The sequence below is a fragment of the Festucalex cinctus genome, chromosome 20 (assembly GCF_051991245.1).
Source record: "Festucalex cinctus isolate MCC-2025b chromosome 20, RoL_Fcin_1.0, whole genome shotgun sequence".
Classification (NCBI taxonomy): domain Eukaryota; kingdom Metazoa; phylum Chordata; class Actinopteri; order Syngnathiformes; family Syngnathidae; genus Festucalex; species Festucalex cinctus.
The window spans coordinates 347,325-365,109 of record NC_135430.1 but is presented as its reverse complement, the minus strand read 5'-3'; the positions used below and the strand labels follow the sequence as shown (position 1 = coordinate 365,109).

Here is a 17,785-nt window from a genome sequence, read left to right as displayed (position 1 = left end):
GAGTAAATATAAGTAGATAAGTACACGCAAATAAAATACTAAAAAAATAAAATAATTCTTTATAAGTATATAAATAAAATAACACAAAATACAGAAGGCACCATAAAAAAAAGTAAAATGATGTGAAGTCTCATGCTGAGTCAAAGATCAAAGAATAGAGATGTCTGGCAAAAATGAAAGGAAATTTTGTCCATATCGTACAGCCCTAATCCAACACGCAAATGAAGGCAACTGCTAGCCAATTCCAGATAGAAGGGGCAGGGTCACAGAGTCATTCATTCGGACATTGTTGTTTACAGAAGTGAAGAGTGGATTTGTTTCAAATGAACTTGTGAGTTGAATAAATGCAAAATGGACTACACATTTTTTTCAGTTTGTCTTTTAGATTTCAGAATGAACTGCCGCTTTTAAGTGACAGAAAATATTTCTGAACACTTTTGCAGTTGTCAAAACATTAGATTTAGGTTGATAAAGTGTGCCCCCCCAAAAAAAAGGTAATGCCCCCCTTACAATTTCTTTCTGGTGACGGGTCTGGTCGGAGCTTATGCGAAAGGTCAATTATCAAAAATAAATACACAAACACAAAAATGTAAGGATACGAGTCGCTTAATTAAACAAGACTTCCAAGTCAAGAGATCCAACCTCTTTTTCATTGAGAAAGACGTACCATTTGATTATTTTATTAGATTCACACTTCAACTTTTCTACTATCCCACTAAAAGTCCGTTTCTTCATTCACAGTCCATCTTATCAATCATTAACTTATTTAAATAGACATCACTAAAAACATTGGACAAAATGCATGCACTGCTTTAAGTGTTTTATTCCCAACTTCTATAACATCAGTTTTAGCAGGTAAAAAGTTTTTCATCATTGTGGGTTCTTGTGTGCATTTTAAAGTTTGTCTTACGAGAGAATCGTTGGCCACAAACTGAGCAGGCGAAAGGTTGCTCACCAGTGTGGGATCTTGTGTGTCTTGTTAAGCTTCCCTTCTGAGAGTACCTTTGGCCACAAACTGAGCAGGCAAAAGGTTTCTCACCAGTGTGGGTTCTTGAGTGACTTCCTAATTGTGCCTTCTGAGAGAACGTTTGGCTACAAATTAAGCAGGCGAAAGGTTTCTCACCAGTATGGGTCCTTGTGTGTTTATTTAGACTATTCCTATGAGCGAATCTTTGACCACAAAATGAGCAGCAAAAAGGCTTCTCATCAGTGTGGCTTCTTGTGTGTGTTTTTAAGTTGTCCTTTCCAGAAAATGTCTGACCACAAATAGAGCAAGCAAAAGGTTTCTCACCAGTGTGGGTTCTTGTGTGTATTTCTAAGTTTGTCTTACGAGAGAATCGTTTGCCACAAATTAAGCAGGCAAAAGGTTTCTCACCTGTGTGCATTCTTGCGTGTATTTTTACACTTCCCTTCTGAGAGAACCTTTGGCCACAAACTAAGCAAGCAAAAGGTTTCTCTCGAGCGTGCGTTATCATGTGTCGCTTCAAATTGCTCTTATTAGCATATGTTTTTCCACACTGAGAACATTTACAGTGTTTTTTCTCAGTGTGACAAGTCGTATCACCTTCAGACTCGACATTATTATCATCATCAGCGTGAGGAGCATGTGACGACATGTCACCAACTGATAGTGGAGCTAAGAGGCCACCCGATGGTGACCCTCCACAGTGGTCTCCCTCGTCATCAGTGTGACATGAGTTGCTGCTTGGAGTCTCCGCCCTTCCATTCTCCTCACTTTGACTTTCATCTTCACTCTTTAAATGGACACCAGTTGACGGCAACTTGCAGATATCTTCTTCCTCCTCCTCCTCTTTGATATAAGGAGGGTGTTCTGGCTCCTCCTCTTTTTTAATGTAAGGGGACTGCTGCTCCTCTTCCTCATTCAAGTGGAGGAACTCTTCATCCTCCTCTTCCTCTTTCATGGGAGTGCACCCTGGCCTTTTTCGCTCATTAAGAACATCTTCACTGATGTCTGCATGACACAATAAGACAAACACACATGGTATAATTAAAGTTATTTGAAGTGCCAGCTGAATGATGATTACTACAATCCGTTTGTTATTAGCGATGGAGAGCGTATTTACGTATTTCATCCATTTTATTTGCCAAAGAACGAACATTGGCGAGGAAAAGGCTGGTTAAGGCCGATGTGGTGTTAGCTTTAGCTTAGCTCGTAACCCTCCGCACCGCCCCGCTTTTGTTTACGTTCTCGGCGCCGTCTGCGTGCACTTCCACCTGGCTGGGCAGAGTGAGCAGCCTCCGGTGCTCTGGAGATCTCTGGGATGAGTCGCTATCTCCTTGCATAAAATTATACGGTCAACTATTTAACTGTATGGAATGCTTATGAAATAAGATAAAAACAATAAATTAAGCAAAATTACGAAAATGTAAGTTTGCTGGAGGTCAAAATTAGTTTTGAGGACCAAAATAAAAAACAGTTTATCACTTTCCGCCATTTTGGTTGTTTACTTTCTCCTCGAACGCTTTCAGGTCAGAACTGGGGAAAAAAAACAACTGATATATCCGACTTCAGACCATCCTCTAATGCAGCATCAGTTCACCGCTTGGCTTATCATTTCACAAACACTAGAGTATTAATGTTTTGACTGCACTGGACATAGTAGATATTTCTCTGAAAACTTACAAGTTAAAAATAAAATAACTTATGACACGCATCCTCGAAAACTCCCACGCCCCAACTGCGGTGAATCTTACGTGCAGTCCGTTCTCGTCAATCAAGCTGTGGCTAAATAAGAGTGACATCATATAGGCAGGGAGGGACGCATACTTGGGATGATGCAACGTGACTCCAAATCTGCTATTAACTTGCAAAAACCCGGGTCAGCTCCAGAAAAAGACTGGTTGTCTAGCACTACGAATTCCATATCTATGGCGTTAATGGCTTTAGCCTTGTTGTTGTTGCTGCCTTGCTGGGTTATTAGCTTAGCGCCGTTAGCTGCTGCTTCACGGTAGTTCAAAACGGCTTCGCTGCGATGAGGGACTTTCAGGTGAGCAAAAAGCCTTCTTTCCCCCTCTTAGAATCTGTGCTGAAAAGTGAAAATGTTTTGATCTTCTGCCATAGAGAAACACGACCACACTGGTGAAGAGGACATGTTGATTGCTACGTGCTAGTTTGCTACTACAGTAGTGTGAGCCAAGCTTCGGTTATGCCAAGGGAGGCCAGCCGCTGCCAGTACCAGATGTGATCGGGCTGCCAGATCGCATCAGGGCCGCCTAACCTCCCTGTAAGGCTACAGGATTGGCTGGAAATTATCTAGTTGACGTCAAATATTGTAAAGAAAATATTAAAGATGTAATTTAAATAACAAAAGGTACGGGCTTAAATTATAAAAAGATAAATAAACCTAAGACTATAAAAGCAAGATATATTAAATAAATAATAAAATACATTAGATTAAATAAATGATACACAAATTAATTGCCTGAGATATGCCAAATATTGTCAATTTAGATTGTTAGTGTTCCTATTATCATTAAGACTGTTTTTGTAATGTATTGTGATTTGTGAACAGCTAAAAAAGAAATCAAACCAAAGTGAACACATTTGAATCGCGCATTTTGTTAGCACTGCTATACTGACGTCAACGGCAAGCACAAAGGCGCTTCGATCAATTTCATTATTTCTTCAATCTTAAAGTATCCTGCTTTTGTAGTCTTAGGTTTATTTACGTTTTTACGATTTTATGAATATTTGAGTTTTTGGTGTGCATCACTCACAAGTGCTCATCACTTCCACTTCCGGTTCATGACGCTACGCTACGCGGTGTTTTGCTCGAGAGACGAACTCTTTCCTTTTTTGTCTAAATCTCCACCGCTACCCACATTTTCACTTTTCATTTTCAAGACTATTTTTAATCCTCCATAAACTGAGACTCGTTGATTTTTACTAGGGATGTCGGTTGTTTACGCGATCGGTATCGGACGTTGTCTCCCGATCAGAACTCGGAGGTTATGAGGTTATTTTCATAACTTTTTATCATATCTGGAGCTCCACGGTGGCACAGAGTGAGAGCTCTGACTTTCAGCCAGCTAAGCGTGCGGCATGACGTCACTTAGCTACAAGGACACCATTGGCTGAATGCCGTGTTTGAGCCTTCCATGACATGCACATTAGAGCAGGCCGGGCTCAACACATACAAATCACTGACCTCTATGAGTACGAATTTTTCTGCACCATCTGTAGCGAGAAATTTGGTGCAGAGGTCACGTGACTGGACATACGGAGAAAAAACACTTGTGACTCCTAGTGGCGATTTCGTTGACTACAAGTTGTCATTTCTAAAGGTACAAAAGGTACAAATCATGATTTTTACATATAAAAATTTACACTTCTTTCTACAGAAACAATTTTTTTTCTACAGGTACAATTTTTTTTTTTATGTACATTTTTTTTAGTACACTTTCTTTTTTACAGGTAGCCTACAATTTTTTTTATGGTACTTTTTTATTTTTTACAGGTACAGATTTATTTTACAGGTACAGTTTTTTTTACAGGTACAAATCACGACTTTTACAGATACAAAGTTAGGTCAAGTTAAAGCAGCTTTTTTTTTGCCACAAAAAATTACCAGACTGTGGCACCGTAGCGGCCACGCCCTTTGGCGAAATGTTACAATATTCGGTGTGGGGCATGATCAACATCTTAAGGCTTTTCTGACCAATTTTCAACTGGATCCCTTCAAAGAGCTTGGCACAGTAGCTAAAAATGTAAAGTATGACATTTATTGTCACCACTAGGTGGCGCTATATGTATAACTGAATTTCATTGTATAGATGTTTTCAGGCCGGACTATTAAGTTGCATGAGAAGTTTGAGATTTTTTTGGAGCTTGTCTATGGGAGTTATTAAGCATTTTGTCTTTCTGGACAAATGAAAATTTAAAGGTACACTCAGTATTATACAGTGGCATCTAGTGGTGAAATAAAAAGTCATTCATTAAAAAAAACAAATGTTTGTGTTAGTAGTAAGTAAAAAGATATGTTGTATCGCATAAACATTCTTTTTTAAAATATAACGGTAAGTATATAAATCACTAATTATTTTACATGACCGCGCCTCACCTGCTAGTGTCCGCCATGTTTCGCCGCCATCTTTCTGCTACGGGTGCCGTCAACGACAAATTTCAGCGCTCCATTTCTTAACGCGTTTTTGGAACGCCTTTGCAGACGCACTTCCGGTTTGTATGGCGACCGCATGTACACGAAGAAGAAGAGTTTCCGGTCCCCGAAGAGAGCATTATCAAGCATCACAATTGCTTTGGGAATTTATTTTATTTCAGTGCGACAAAACAAGAGTTTATATTGTAGCCGCATTTGCCAGATGGAGAGAAATGAGGAACAGACTAGGTTTGGGACATGCCGGTGCCTTCGACTGCTTTCTACTTGACCGGTAAGTAAGAGTACATTTGTGTTTACGTTTTGAGAGCGAGAGAAAAAGTATACACCGTACTAATTAATACGATGTTCGTACCTTTGTTTTACGATCACTGTAGCTGTTGATTAGCAACTCCGCACCACTCGAACGATTTCGTTATGTAGCTACTTGCTTTGAAAAAAAAAAAAAGATTCCCGCTGATACGTTATATTTAGAGTAAATGCGCAAGTTATTGTGTAATGTAATGTAACTGTGATTTCGGAGGTATATTTGCCCATAACTTCAATGGAGAATCTAAAGCATACTGTATTAGTGGAGGAGTTGAAAATTATTATTTTCGTTGTGGTTGGTGAAAATAGTGTTCTCGAAATTAATTTTCGGCAGGGAAAACTTTCTGGACTTAAATGCTGGCTGTACCGTAAGCACTGCTAGAGTCTGAACTCTCTCACTCAAGTGTGTACTGGTCCATTGTGTAATTGGGTGCACAAGAATAGGTCGCTTGCACATCGTAATGCATCATGGGAGTTTTTCCTTCGGGCGCCATATTGGGTGTCCGCCGGTTCACAAGGTACACTCGCGAGTTACACGGTAGAGCTTATCAACCTGATGTAATTTTCGCAGTATTTTCACGATTTACCGGAAGATCAAAAACAACGATACAGGCAGAAGGTGTCTCTGTGTGGCGGGATTGATCCTAATTACGTCCTGACCAAAGGTGATTTTTTTTTTGACGGAGAAAGCTTGCTGGCCAAATGTGACATCTCTGGACATCTTTCCCTACCTCGTGTTGACAACATGCTCCATAACACGCCAACAAATCCCTGGAGGCTTACAATTATTTTGTAAGCGGGTGGATACAGAGTGTAAACTTTAACATCGCATCAGAAGAAACGGTTGCTGTTGCACGTAAGTAAACCACATGGTGTTTGTAATTCTGCACACAAAAATGTTGATTTGTTCTCAGGCTTCCTGTTATCATTGTGTTTACATGCACAGCTAGGTTTACCTGATGTGGTTTTTCTAACAATTTTATAACAGGCAAATATGGCAGAGCGTATAAGAATAAAAAGTAACTATGCACAGCCTCCCCGTGGCTTAATTAAATTTAATGCTACCCTTTCACTAGTTACATGTTACTTAATCAACTTATTCTAAATGGTTAAGGTTAACCACTCTCAGAGGACGTATTTTTAGTTTCAGTTTCCAGTACAATAAAACATGTTCATGGTAACTACTGAGCATACTGACAGCTTTTCTTATGATCTCACGGTTAAGGAGGCTGTCACAACACCCAATTTCTGTCTGGTGCCAGATGGCAACAATTCCCATCACTTGTCACGACAACACCAATAGTATTACCAGGTATGTATGGCTTTACTTTTTGTAGTTTCTTATTTAATTCTATGTTTCATATTTTCATTACAATGTTTGTAATATTTTCAGATTCAGGCACAGATGAGTTTAACTGGACGGACTTCTGCGACTTTGTGGTGTGGACAAAGTGTGATTGAGCGAGTCCACCCAGATCGCTCGTTTTGGCCAGTTGGAAAAGCCAGAGGTTTTTTTCCCCAAAATCCCCTCCTTACCTGAACTGCTCGGGAGAGCATTTACTAGATCAGCAGTGGACTTCCAGTGTTCCTGCTCAGCCGCTGTCACCTACCACTTGCTCATGTACTTCAAAGATGCGGAATAAAGTAGTTTTTTGTGCTGCAGCAGATTGTAAAATCAAATGATATCACTTGAAGTGTGCCAATCTAGACTGCCAAAAGGACAGTGGTTTTGTGACAAGTGTGAAACAAGGATTATTGGGAAAACTGTAACACAGTACTGGTACTTGTCTTACATTAAACAAATTTAAAAGAGAGCAACTTTTTCCTCTGTACATAGCATAATGAAAGTCATTGCGTACCCCATCAACATTACATCATACCGTCATCTCAGGATGGTAGGCACCTGTGCTAAAATAAACTACATTAACAGTTCAATTTTTAACCCTGAAATTACTACATCTAATCATTATTCACTTCATTTTTTGTGCTTTTAGAAATAATAGAGATTTATGCCATTACTTTAAGAGGGACCATATTGCACATTGAGTCAAATCCTGTCATTTGTATTATGTATAGCTTTGTAAACAAACCCAACAATAGAATTTGTATAAACGCTGCCTTTATTAGCGCCAAACAAACAGTCGCATGTTGTCCTCCTCCAATGCTTTGATGCTCGCCTTCGTTTCCATCATGTCATTGGCAATCAAGTCGGTGTGGCATGAGATCCCTAAAGAAAAAAATAAAGAAAAAAATCACAAAAAAATACGGTACCAGTAATAGGTTTAATATAGTAAAGTAGTATAGTTTTTTTGTCAGTGTAAAAGAAATGTACACATTTTGTTGCATTTTTTAATGTATGAACATTGCTACAGGCAAATACTTATTTCTATAAACACTTCCAAATGTCTCTAAAATATAAGGTGCGTGTACACACACAAACAAACACATACATTCACTCATGCATACAATATATCATGTAATGAATTCTGAGTGGCATACCAGAGTCAATGATGTCAGCAGTACTTGAGGGTACAGGTTACTGGAGCCATCTGGCTGCATAACTGCAACAATCTCTGCCACTTCGAGTCGTCTTTTCTTTGCTTGTCTCTCCTGTGCACGTTCATATCTTGGCACCGACTGGGCTGAGACATAGATGTTGTAACTTGGGACCCAACTTTAATGTTGGAGCCCAGTCGGGATGATTGGACAGAAAAACGGGCGCAGGGCGACCTGTTAAAATAAACAAATATATAAACAAATAAAATATGGAAAGACTGGTTATTTTACCGCAGTAGGGTGGCCGTGAATAAGTTCTTTAGCATGATGTGTAGGCTACCGGGGGTCTGTTTTCTTGCATCACCCCCGGGGGTCTGTTTTCTTGCATCAGCCCCTTCTGTCTCTTTTTTTTCCAAGTTTACATTTTGCCACCAAAAAACATGTTATCGGCATTAAAAGCCCAAGACTAATCAATCCAATTTCAGCAGTAAACACTTTGCACTGGCACTACTTGGGTGAAAATGTTCGATGTTAGCTTTCGGCTAACGTCCGCTAGCCAGCTTGTACTACCGAACTTGCTTGCTCATGAATCCAAAACATAAGCAACTTGCCCATATATGGGCGGTCGAAACGTTATTAATCCTCATGCATTAAATAAAGGTAAACAAGCTTACCGCTCACAAAGTGATCGCTGCACACACGAGCCCAAAGTAACGACTTCCCTCCGGAGTCCGCACTCCTCTGTCTCCAGGCCCTGGTTCCTAATTATTTTCGGAATTCGGAAAAAAGACCGACCATTTTCCCCCTTGGCTTTGTTCGAACAGCCAACGATGCAGCAACAATGTACCATTTTAAACGCAGAAAACAAACGTGATAGATACGTGTTAGACCGAATCGCTACGTAAATGGAGGCCACCCAGCATGGCGACTACGAGAAATCCGAGGCGGAAGTGACGACATGTGCAAGCGACCTATTTACAGGGTGCTACGTTTTCCACGGAAACTCGACAAGCAAGCAGCCTTTGCATATTCTATGCAGTCAAGTTACTTTTATCTAGCTAATACAATGTTTTGGGCCCAAAAACTAAAGATCTTACCTCTATTTTGGGGGCTTTGTTGGAAAGTTGGTGACATATAGTAGTATCATCAATTATTTTATTTTATTTTATAATTTTGTTTTTGTTTGTGTCACACTAGATCAACAGCCAAACTTGAGGGCTTCCAGAACCATATTCTGATGTATACAAGCATTCATGCACCGTTTAAATACATCACCGACCTGCAAGAAAAAAAAATATCAAGGGGAGAGTCAGCAGCCAAATTGGAATGCCCCGAATGAGGACACTTGAATGGAGGACCCCAGAAGGCTTCGGTGTTGTACCACCAGTATCTCCACCTACCATATCTGAGCTGCAACAAACTGAAGTCAGCCGACGTCTTGGTATGTCATTTACATATGGACGGCATTGCACACTACATTAACTTTTTGTGTGAAGCAATACGGAATGGTCACCTGTACAAGCACCACTTGTTTTACACAGGACCTGCTGACCAGGTGTCTGAAGCCATGGAGTGACTCCTCCCTCACTTTCCTCAGCAAGCCTTTGAAGAATATGATATCATCGTTGGTGGGAACATGCCCTCACTCCATAACATGTACTTGTGCAGTCAAGGAGCATGTAAAACTTAATAAAACCAGCAAACATTGAAGTGACTTCATTTTTACTGCAGTCTGTTCACACAATCAATGGACAAGCCTTCCTTAATTTTGCCCCAATAACATCATAGAGTAGGCGAGAAGTAGTGTTACAGATCATACTATGTGTTCGGGAGAGTTTGAGGAATGTTGCAATGTTAATGGGGGACAATGTCAGCACACACACACACACACACACAAAAAAACATCATGGTATTGAGTTAATCAGATATTTTAGCTGTGTACAACACATACCTGCTCTGTAACACTACTTTTGGCCCAAACCTGTATGTCTATTTTCCATATTTTGAAATGCACAGCGTATTGGTAAATTTCTGGAACAACTGCAATTCATGTAGCTCATTATATTCTAACAGCATTTTTTTTTTTTAGTTAATATGTTCATTTCATGTAGACTTTTATTTTACTTTATTTTATTTATTCATTTTCATGTACTGTACCTTACATTCATTGGCCAATGAAGAATTCCTTGTCATTGCAAGCATTTATAATAATTCTCCAGGCTTTTGATGTTTTACATTTCTGGTCATGTAAAATAGTGTGTAATAGGTTAGGTGTCGAATGAACACTGCATGTTGACGCCAAAGGAAATAGTATTTTTTAGTTATTCAAAATGTACAAATTAACACACAACAACAATATACAAGTTATACAAACTACAACAACAAGTGTCAGACATGGACTAATTATATGCCAGGTAAAAAACCTTTGTATTGTCCTCGAGGATCTGGGAAAGTGTCACTTATTTGCCACAAGTCACCAAGGTGCTGCAGTCTGGGATCCAGGTACAGGAAATCATGGTGGTGCTGATGTGTCAGCAATGTGTCAAAAAGTATTTCTTGGTGTCAGTCTATCAGCTGGACTTGGATATCTTCATGTTCCCCCATGGTCATTTCCTGTACGAGTCTCTGCAAGAAGGTAACAATTGTATGTCAGATGAGGTACCAAACAATGAACTGAAAGTCACTGAGCCAATGAAGTACATTATTACATGAGCAAGACTATTTGTGAAAGCCATGTAAATTCCTGCACATCGAAGTACAAGGAAGCTGTTGTATCTTCAATCAAAACTAATTAAGTTGCTTAGTGATATTTATTAGGTAAAATTGTTCAACATGGTGACAAATCGATATCTGAGTAAAGGGTTTCAAATGTTTTTGTAAGCAGCACTTTTCTGAGTGGTTAGTAGCAACAAGACACGGGGGGGTTTACGAGTCTGAGTTGCAGATGTGTAGTTCAGTTAACACCATTATTTTTGTACGATATACTAAACATATCAGCAAACGATGTAATCTAAATACTAGGGGTGTGAATTGCCTAGTACCTGACGATTCGATTCGTATCACGATTCACAGGTCACGATTCGATTCGATACCGATTAATCCCGATACGAATGGTCACGATTCGATACCGATTAATCCCGATACGAATTTACAAGTCGATTGTTGCGATTTTTTTCCATTCAAATTTAGAAAATACTATCAGTAAATTTGTACATGTACACTGTAAGATTTGTATGAATATATTTATCTAAAACTTGAGGCTAATAACCGTGAGCCACTGTACACAAACAGTTTGCAATCTGTTTCACATTTGAACAGCATTAAAATAAAAATATTAAGGCTTAATGTGCCGTTCATATAACATTCTTCCATGCTCAAGGTGTGAATCCTAAAAAAAAAAAAAAAAAAAAAAAAAAAAAAAAATCGATTCTGCCGATTATTGAATCGATTCGAGAATCGCGCGATGTAGTATCGCGATATATCGCCGAATCGATTTTTTTTTAACACCCCTACTAAATACCACATATTCCAAGCAAAGGTATGTTTTGAGCCATTCACATGCATGCTCGAATGGAATTATTTTTCCATGATGACATAATTGTACGTTACGAGACACCGCGTTCTCTTCCGCGTTCTCTTCCTCGTCGTCTCCCTCGCCCCCTCCTCGCCCTCTTTGAGATGGTCCACATGTCTATAAAACATATAACATAACTGTGTGTTCTCTGTTGCATGGTTTAGTTGCACTAACAAATATGAACATAGATAGCCATTATCATTAGCTGACGTACAGTATTTCCTAACAATGCCGACAAAAAATATTAATTCTGAAATTAAATGACTAAATCACAAATATTAGGGATCTGTACAGTATGTCTAACAAATGCAATTCACTTACGTCATCACTCGAGGGAATACCAGAAGTTGTTTGCGTTCTGTTCCGGTGAAATTGGTGGTAGGCTGTTGAAGTAGGGTCTCTCTGGGACGCCGTAGTTCGTGTGCTTAAAATCAGTGCATTATCTTGTTTGACCGATAGATGGCGGTCGTGAGCTACACACTGCGGCTTTAAAGGCAATATTTGATGCCCCGCCCCCGTCATATAGTATTTCAAAAAGTCAAGATTTTTTGCCCAGTTGTTGTCTCGGGTCTTGAGATGATACATGCCAAGTTTGAAGTCAACTGGATGAAAAATGTTTGCAAAGGGGGAAAAAGCATGACCACAGTGAATGTGCCAAAATTGGACATTAAAAAATTCATAGCTCACTTCCTGTAAATTTTAGGAAATGGCTTCCACTGACTTTTTTGTGCGTCTCGGGGTGCTACACGTGCCTGCCAATTTTCGTAGCTCTAGGTCAAATGGGCCGGGAATGGTTTTTATTTTTCTACGCTAGGGGGCGCTATAGAGTCGCGTTGTTATGACAACTTCATAATATCAAATTTTTCGCCGGGCCCGAAGAGATTGCAAAGTTTGGTGAGTTTTCGTAAATGTTTAGGCCCTAAAAAATGCGATCGTTTTAGAAGAAGAAGAAGAAGAAGAAGAAGAAGAAGAAGAAGAAGAATTCTTACAAAAACAAGAGGGACCACGCAGCGGTCGCTGCTCGGGCCCTCATAAATAGAAATGGAACAATGAAAATCTTACATATTATGAACAGTTAGCCGGCAGGTTCCATCTGAAGATTCAGTCCGCACCTATATACAATGGCGGAGCCAGAGGGGGTGCCGGGGTGGCACGTGCCCCTGCTGAAATGTGATTGGACCCAGCAGACGCCAAATGATTGACATATCATGGCACCGGCGCAGTGACGTCGCACGCCTGGCCGATGCAGCCTGCCAGCATTTTTTTTCCAAGCAGACGCCTACTAATTGTTATGCCCCTCCTGAACAGTAGCTGGCGCTACTTACGACAAAGCATTATAATCCACCTCACTAGGAGTCTGGAGAAGGAGAATCATCTGTTTTAAGGAGCAGTCTCCTGAGTACCGAGAATGCATGTTGGCGTTTGGCTATATCATGTTTGTTTGCCTGTGAGACGTGAGTGACTGTTTAAAATAACTTTTATGTTCAGATTATGGGTGTCAAAATTGTCGCATTATTATCTCGTTAACTTAAAGTGCCTTTAACGGCACTATTTTCTTTTAACGCTCGATTAACGACCGCTCCTTATTTGGAAAGCCTCTACTCAGAGAATTCTAGTCACCACGCAGTAGAAACGTCCACGTCAAAACTACCCAATAGAAATGCACTGGAGCTAAAATACAGTGTTTAAGGGGCAGAATATAGGTGGAGGAGCCATTTGGACTGTGTCTCACCACTACCACCCGTGCCTTGCTTTGAAAGAACGCACTCGGTTAGCCGTTGCGTTCGCACCGAGCACCAAGAGGCGTCCATGGGCACTCTGAAACCCCTGTGAGAGTAAAGAGCCGAATGGACGCCGTCTTGACAGTTGGAGTGAGCACAAGCCTATTTATCTTTAAATGTGAGGCGTATTTTATTCAGCATCTCCACAAAATATCTCATCAGGGTGAAAGTGAAACTACCGATGTGTTCGCTGTAACAGTAGAGCGGCCTCAGCTGCGTCTCGCATCCGAGAACTTAACAAAATAAAAGCGTCCGACGTCATAAAAAGAAGTCACTATAACACAATTTAGCAGGAATAAATTAAATGATACTGCCTAATGTGTGGGGATTGGCGTCAAGTTGTATTTTACAATTTTAAAATGTGCAGAAACTCGCAAGTTACTTATTGTTTAAAATTACAGAGCTATTAATATGAAAAGAACACGTCGGTCGTATCTGGTTCCTATGCAGTAAAAATTCGTCATTTTACAATGCACATCCTATTTCACTTCACAAAATAAAAGCCTAGAGCGAATGCATATATTTGTGGGGACTGTGTTGTATTTTACAGTTTTAAAAATGTGCATAATTTCACAAGTTACTTCATGTTAAAAATTAGGCAGCTCCTAATATGAAAAGAAATTATACCATGTTGTAGTGAGAGAAAAATGACCAAAACAAATCAGTCACGCTTTGGTTTGGTTTTACAGTACAGCACATATTTTATTTGTATTTTTTTAAACTTTTTTTCTTGAATTGTTACGAAATTACTCTATCAATGAATTTTTTAATTTTTTTTAATTGAATTATTATGAAATTGCTCTATCAATGACTAAAAAAAAAATAAAACCATATTGAAATGGGGGGGGTACATTTTATTGTAAATGTAGGTATAAATTGAGATATAAAATGTGCAATTAATGTGTGATTAATAGACAGTTAATTATTGAAGTAATGCGATTAATTATGATTACAAATTTTAATCCACTGACACCTCTAGTTCAGATAGATTGTTTTGGACGGACATCAATAAGCAACGTAGTTTTGTGCAAGGTAAAAATAAGTATGTTGTTGTTATGCAATAGAATAGCATCCTCCAATGGTTGAAAGTTCAAACCGACACTAACTGACGTTTGCATTTACAGGTAGAAGGGGAGGATTTATTAACATGATTATTAATTAATCACATTAATAAATGATGTGGTTGTAAATGAAGTAGTCGTTGGAGTAATAAATTTATTTTTCATAGGGTGTGTGGAAAATGAAGTTTGGCACTTCGACAGGATCTTTAGTCATACTGTAATACAAATTTGCATTATGTTCCTATTATAATGTTATGTTGATAAAAGTACTGTAATTGCATGAATACAGTATCTGCATGTGCGTGCAAGTTCATTCAAGTTAAACAGTGCTGAATTATTATTTTTATGTACATTTTATACATTCTTAATAAACGGCACATTACGTGCAAAAATCTCCCCTGTGCTTAATATGTACTTAAATATATTTGAACATCGATAGAGACTCCGATTGAAATGAATTTTCATGAAAACAAATTTGGCATCATCTTTGGATGAAGTATCCTTGGCCCCCCCCTGGCCCCCCTATTTATAAAAGTCTGGCTCCGCCACTGCCTATATACCGTCTGAATGGAGGGGGAAGGGTGGGGGCTATAGGATATTTTGTGGACTCGTAGGAGCTACAATACATAATTTATATAATATTTTTAAAAAATAAAAAAATAAAAAAACTTTCCTAGCTTCTCAAACGGCTTGTATTTCCATGTAGTAATCATTTTAAGCAATTGTGTCATTACCAGAGCTCAAGCCGTTAAAAATTACGATTCTGGGAGATCTAATTAGTAGTTTTATAATTCTGATAGACATCGTGTTAAAGCAAGGAGCGGTCCCTGTTCTTTTTGAGTGGGTTAAGGATTTAGGCTTAGTGTTTTACATCACATCAACAGTGCGTTCCGCTGAAGTCTCCCCGTGAAGTGATTTGTGCATATAGTCCATAAAGTAGTTTTTACTAAACGAGAGTAAGACGCATAGAACCTGCAGTGTGGAGAACAACTCGAGGCTTCTCGCAAAGATCGTCCAGCAGTTGAAGATCTAGCTCGTTCTCTACTCCAAAAAGTTCCTCTTCGTAATTCGGTCTCCTTCTTGTATACATTTTGGAGCAATAAAGCCAACAAAGTCACACTTGATCTCGACTTGACCATGTATAGTGTGCTTTTCTTTGTTAGTGGCTAGCGAACAAAGCTAAGAAGGCCGAGAAGCATCATCGCGCCCCCAGTCGAGTTTATCCGAACACAAGAATATAAATCGTGTTGTAATCCTTCAACGTAGTGATGGACGGCATGTGTGGAGGCTGTAGTCAGTTCAACACGAATTCGGAAAGATTGATTGAGCTGAGGGCGTCTAGCAAAAACGAAAGTAGATGTGCGACGGAAGTCCAGAATGACACGCCCCGCTGTGATATGATTGGCTGATGGAAATTGCGTGGCTGCTTCGAAGCTGGCACTGTCATCAAGTCACCAACAGATGTCGCTGTTTTTGCTGCAAATAGAACTACGCGATGCGATGGTGCATTTTACATCCATCCATTTTCTTGACCGCTTATTCCTCACAAGGGTCGCGGGGGGTGCTGGCGCCTATCTCAGCTGGCTCTGGGCAGTAGGCGGGGGACACCCTGGACTGGTTGCCAGCCAATCGCAGGGCACACAGAGACGAACAACCATCCACACTCACAAGCACACCTAGGGACAATTCGGAGCACCCAATTAACCTGCCATGCATGTCTTTGGAATGCGGGAGGAGACCGGAGTACCCGGAGAAGACCCACGCGGGCACGGGGAGAACATGCAAACTCCACCCAGGAAGGCCGGAGCCTGGACTCGAACCGGAGTCCTCAGAACTGGGAGGCGGACGTGCTAACCACTCGTTCACCGTGCCGCCGCATTTTACATTTTATATTTAACATTTATTATTAACAATTTATTTCCCATAATGACCTGTGAAGAATTTGTTAAAAGGCTATAATTAAGAAATTAGAGTTAGAATTAAAACCTTACTGTCTCTATTCTCTACCCACTGAGCCACAGAGATACTTGAGTAGTTTTTTTCCCCAGTACTTTGTAATTCAGTATTTACAGTATTTATTTTATTTTTGTTTTTAAAATACTGTAATGCTGGCGAAAGAACAGGGCGGCACGGTAGTCGAGTGGTTAGCACGTCCGCTTCCCAGTTCTGAGGTCTCAGGTTCGAGTCCAGGCTCAGACCTTCCTGGGTGGAGTTCGCATGTTCTCCCCGGGGCGGCACGGTAGTCGAGTGGTTAGCACGTCCGCTTCCCAGTTCTGAGGTCTCCGGTTCGAGTCCAGGCTCGGACCTTCCTGGGTGGAGTTTGCATGTTCTCCCCGTTCCCGCGTGGGTCTTCTCCGGGTACTCCGGTTTCCTCCCACATTCCAAAGACATGCATGGCAGGTTAATTGGGCGCTCTGAATTGTCCCTAGGTGAGCGTGTGAGTGTGGATGGTTGTTCGTCTCTGTGTGCCCTGCGATTGGTTGGCAACCAGTCCAGGGTGTCCCCTGCCTACTCCCCAGAGCCAGCTGAGATAGGCGCCAGCAGCCCCTGCGACCCTTGTGAGGAATAAGCGGTCAAGAAAATGGATGGATGGCGAAAGAACCAGGCCTTGTGTGTAGCTAACGGCTCTTTTTAATCAACTGATTTTAGCACCAAACAGCAGGCTCAAGAACAAGAACGTAACAACCAATCGCGCGTAGCTTCACAAAACAAAACACAGTGACGCCTTCAGGGCCCGTCCAGCCCATCGGAAACTACTAAAAAACACCCCACCCCTATAGGTCGCTACAATACTTTTTATTTTTATCCGTTACATTTTAAAAACAGTATTTTTACTTTTTCCTCGATAACTTTCAAAACAGAGGGTCGTTACTCGTTACTTTTGTTTTACGTGCATGACAACTAGGTGGTGGGCCGAGGGCTGATTTCGTGCATTTGAACGATCCCCAGCGAGGGAGGGAGGACTTCATTTTTTGTTAGCATCAGCTTCATTTTTCAACAAATGAAGCAAAACTTGTTGGCACTAGGGATGGATAAACCGAGGCTTTCCGAAACAATGAACCACTTTCGAGACAATTGCGCCTGGCTGCGCTAAAACGAAGCACTGCTTCGAGGCATTTGACACACTGCAAGAGCTCCATGTGCTGGTCAAACTTGCGCACATGGAATTTTTAGAATCACTGTTTACAAAGCTTCATTACTTGCGATCATGTATGAGCCTCGGCATTTCAGAAGTTCAATTAAGTTTTAGTAGATGTCTATCCTTTTTTAACTGTGGGATTTTGTCCTTTTAAAGTGTTATTTACACAAGTAAAGTCGAACTTTCAAGTCTGTGTATTGTTTTTGTCTTTGGTTTTCGCAACAGTATTTTGAGAGTAGGCTATTATTTATTTACACTTGGAAGAGAATGAACTAAAGAATTGGGGAAAA

At 40.3% G+C, this 17,785-nt stretch overlaps 1 protein-coding gene and 2 long non-coding RNA genes across 4 annotated transcripts; 1 reads left to right on the top strand and 2 right to left on the bottom strand.

Moving 5' to 3' along the window:
* Positions 1 to 664: 664 nt before the first annotated feature.
* On the bottom strand, positions 665 to 15,725 carry LOC144008937 (uncharacterized). The gene is made up of 2 exons (XM_077508332.1): positions 15,329 to 15,725; positions 665 to 1,972 (listed from the first exon to the last, which is right to left on the bottom strand). The coding sequence occupies exons 1-2, from the start codon at positions 15,444 to 15,446 to the stop codon at positions 849 to 851; spliced, it is 1,242 nt and encodes a 413-aa protein (XP_077364458.1). The 5' UTR covers positions 15,447 to 15,725; the 3' UTR covers positions 665 to 848.
* On the top strand, positions 2,805 to 9,650 carry LOC144008944 (uncharacterized). 2 transcript variants are annotated; one of them, XR_013280793.1, is made up of 4 exons: positions 2,805 to 3,008; positions 3,083 to 3,245; positions 9,138 to 9,381; positions 9,482 to 9,650. It is a non-coding gene; the product is annotated as an uncharacterized LOC144008944 (long non-coding RNA). The 2 variants fall into 2 exon arrangements; XR_013280792.1 differs by lacking the exons at positions 2,805 to 3,008; positions 3,083 to 3,245 and having other exon boundaries at positions 8,939 to 9,381.
* On the bottom strand, positions 4,854 to 14,106 carry LOC144008942 (uncharacterized). The gene is made up of 4 exons (XR_013280790.1): positions 11,545 to 14,106; positions 9,454 to 10,565; positions 7,944 to 8,174; positions 4,854 to 7,671 (listed from the first exon to the last, which is right to left on the bottom strand). It is a non-coding gene; the product is annotated as an uncharacterized LOC144008942 (long non-coding RNA).
* Positions 15,726 to 17,785: the final 2,060 nt, after the last annotated feature.

Bases quoted from the DNA above. Each gene is read 5' to 3' on its own strand.
- LOC144008937 (XM_077508332.1), bottom strand. From the start codon at position 15,446: ATGTATACAAGAAGGAGACCGAATTACGAAGAGGAACTTTTTGGAGTA. The intron at 1,973-15,328 runs GTTCTATGCGTC...TGTGTCATGCAG, and splicing joins AGTTGTTCTCCACACTGCAG to ACATCAGTGAAGATGTTCTT.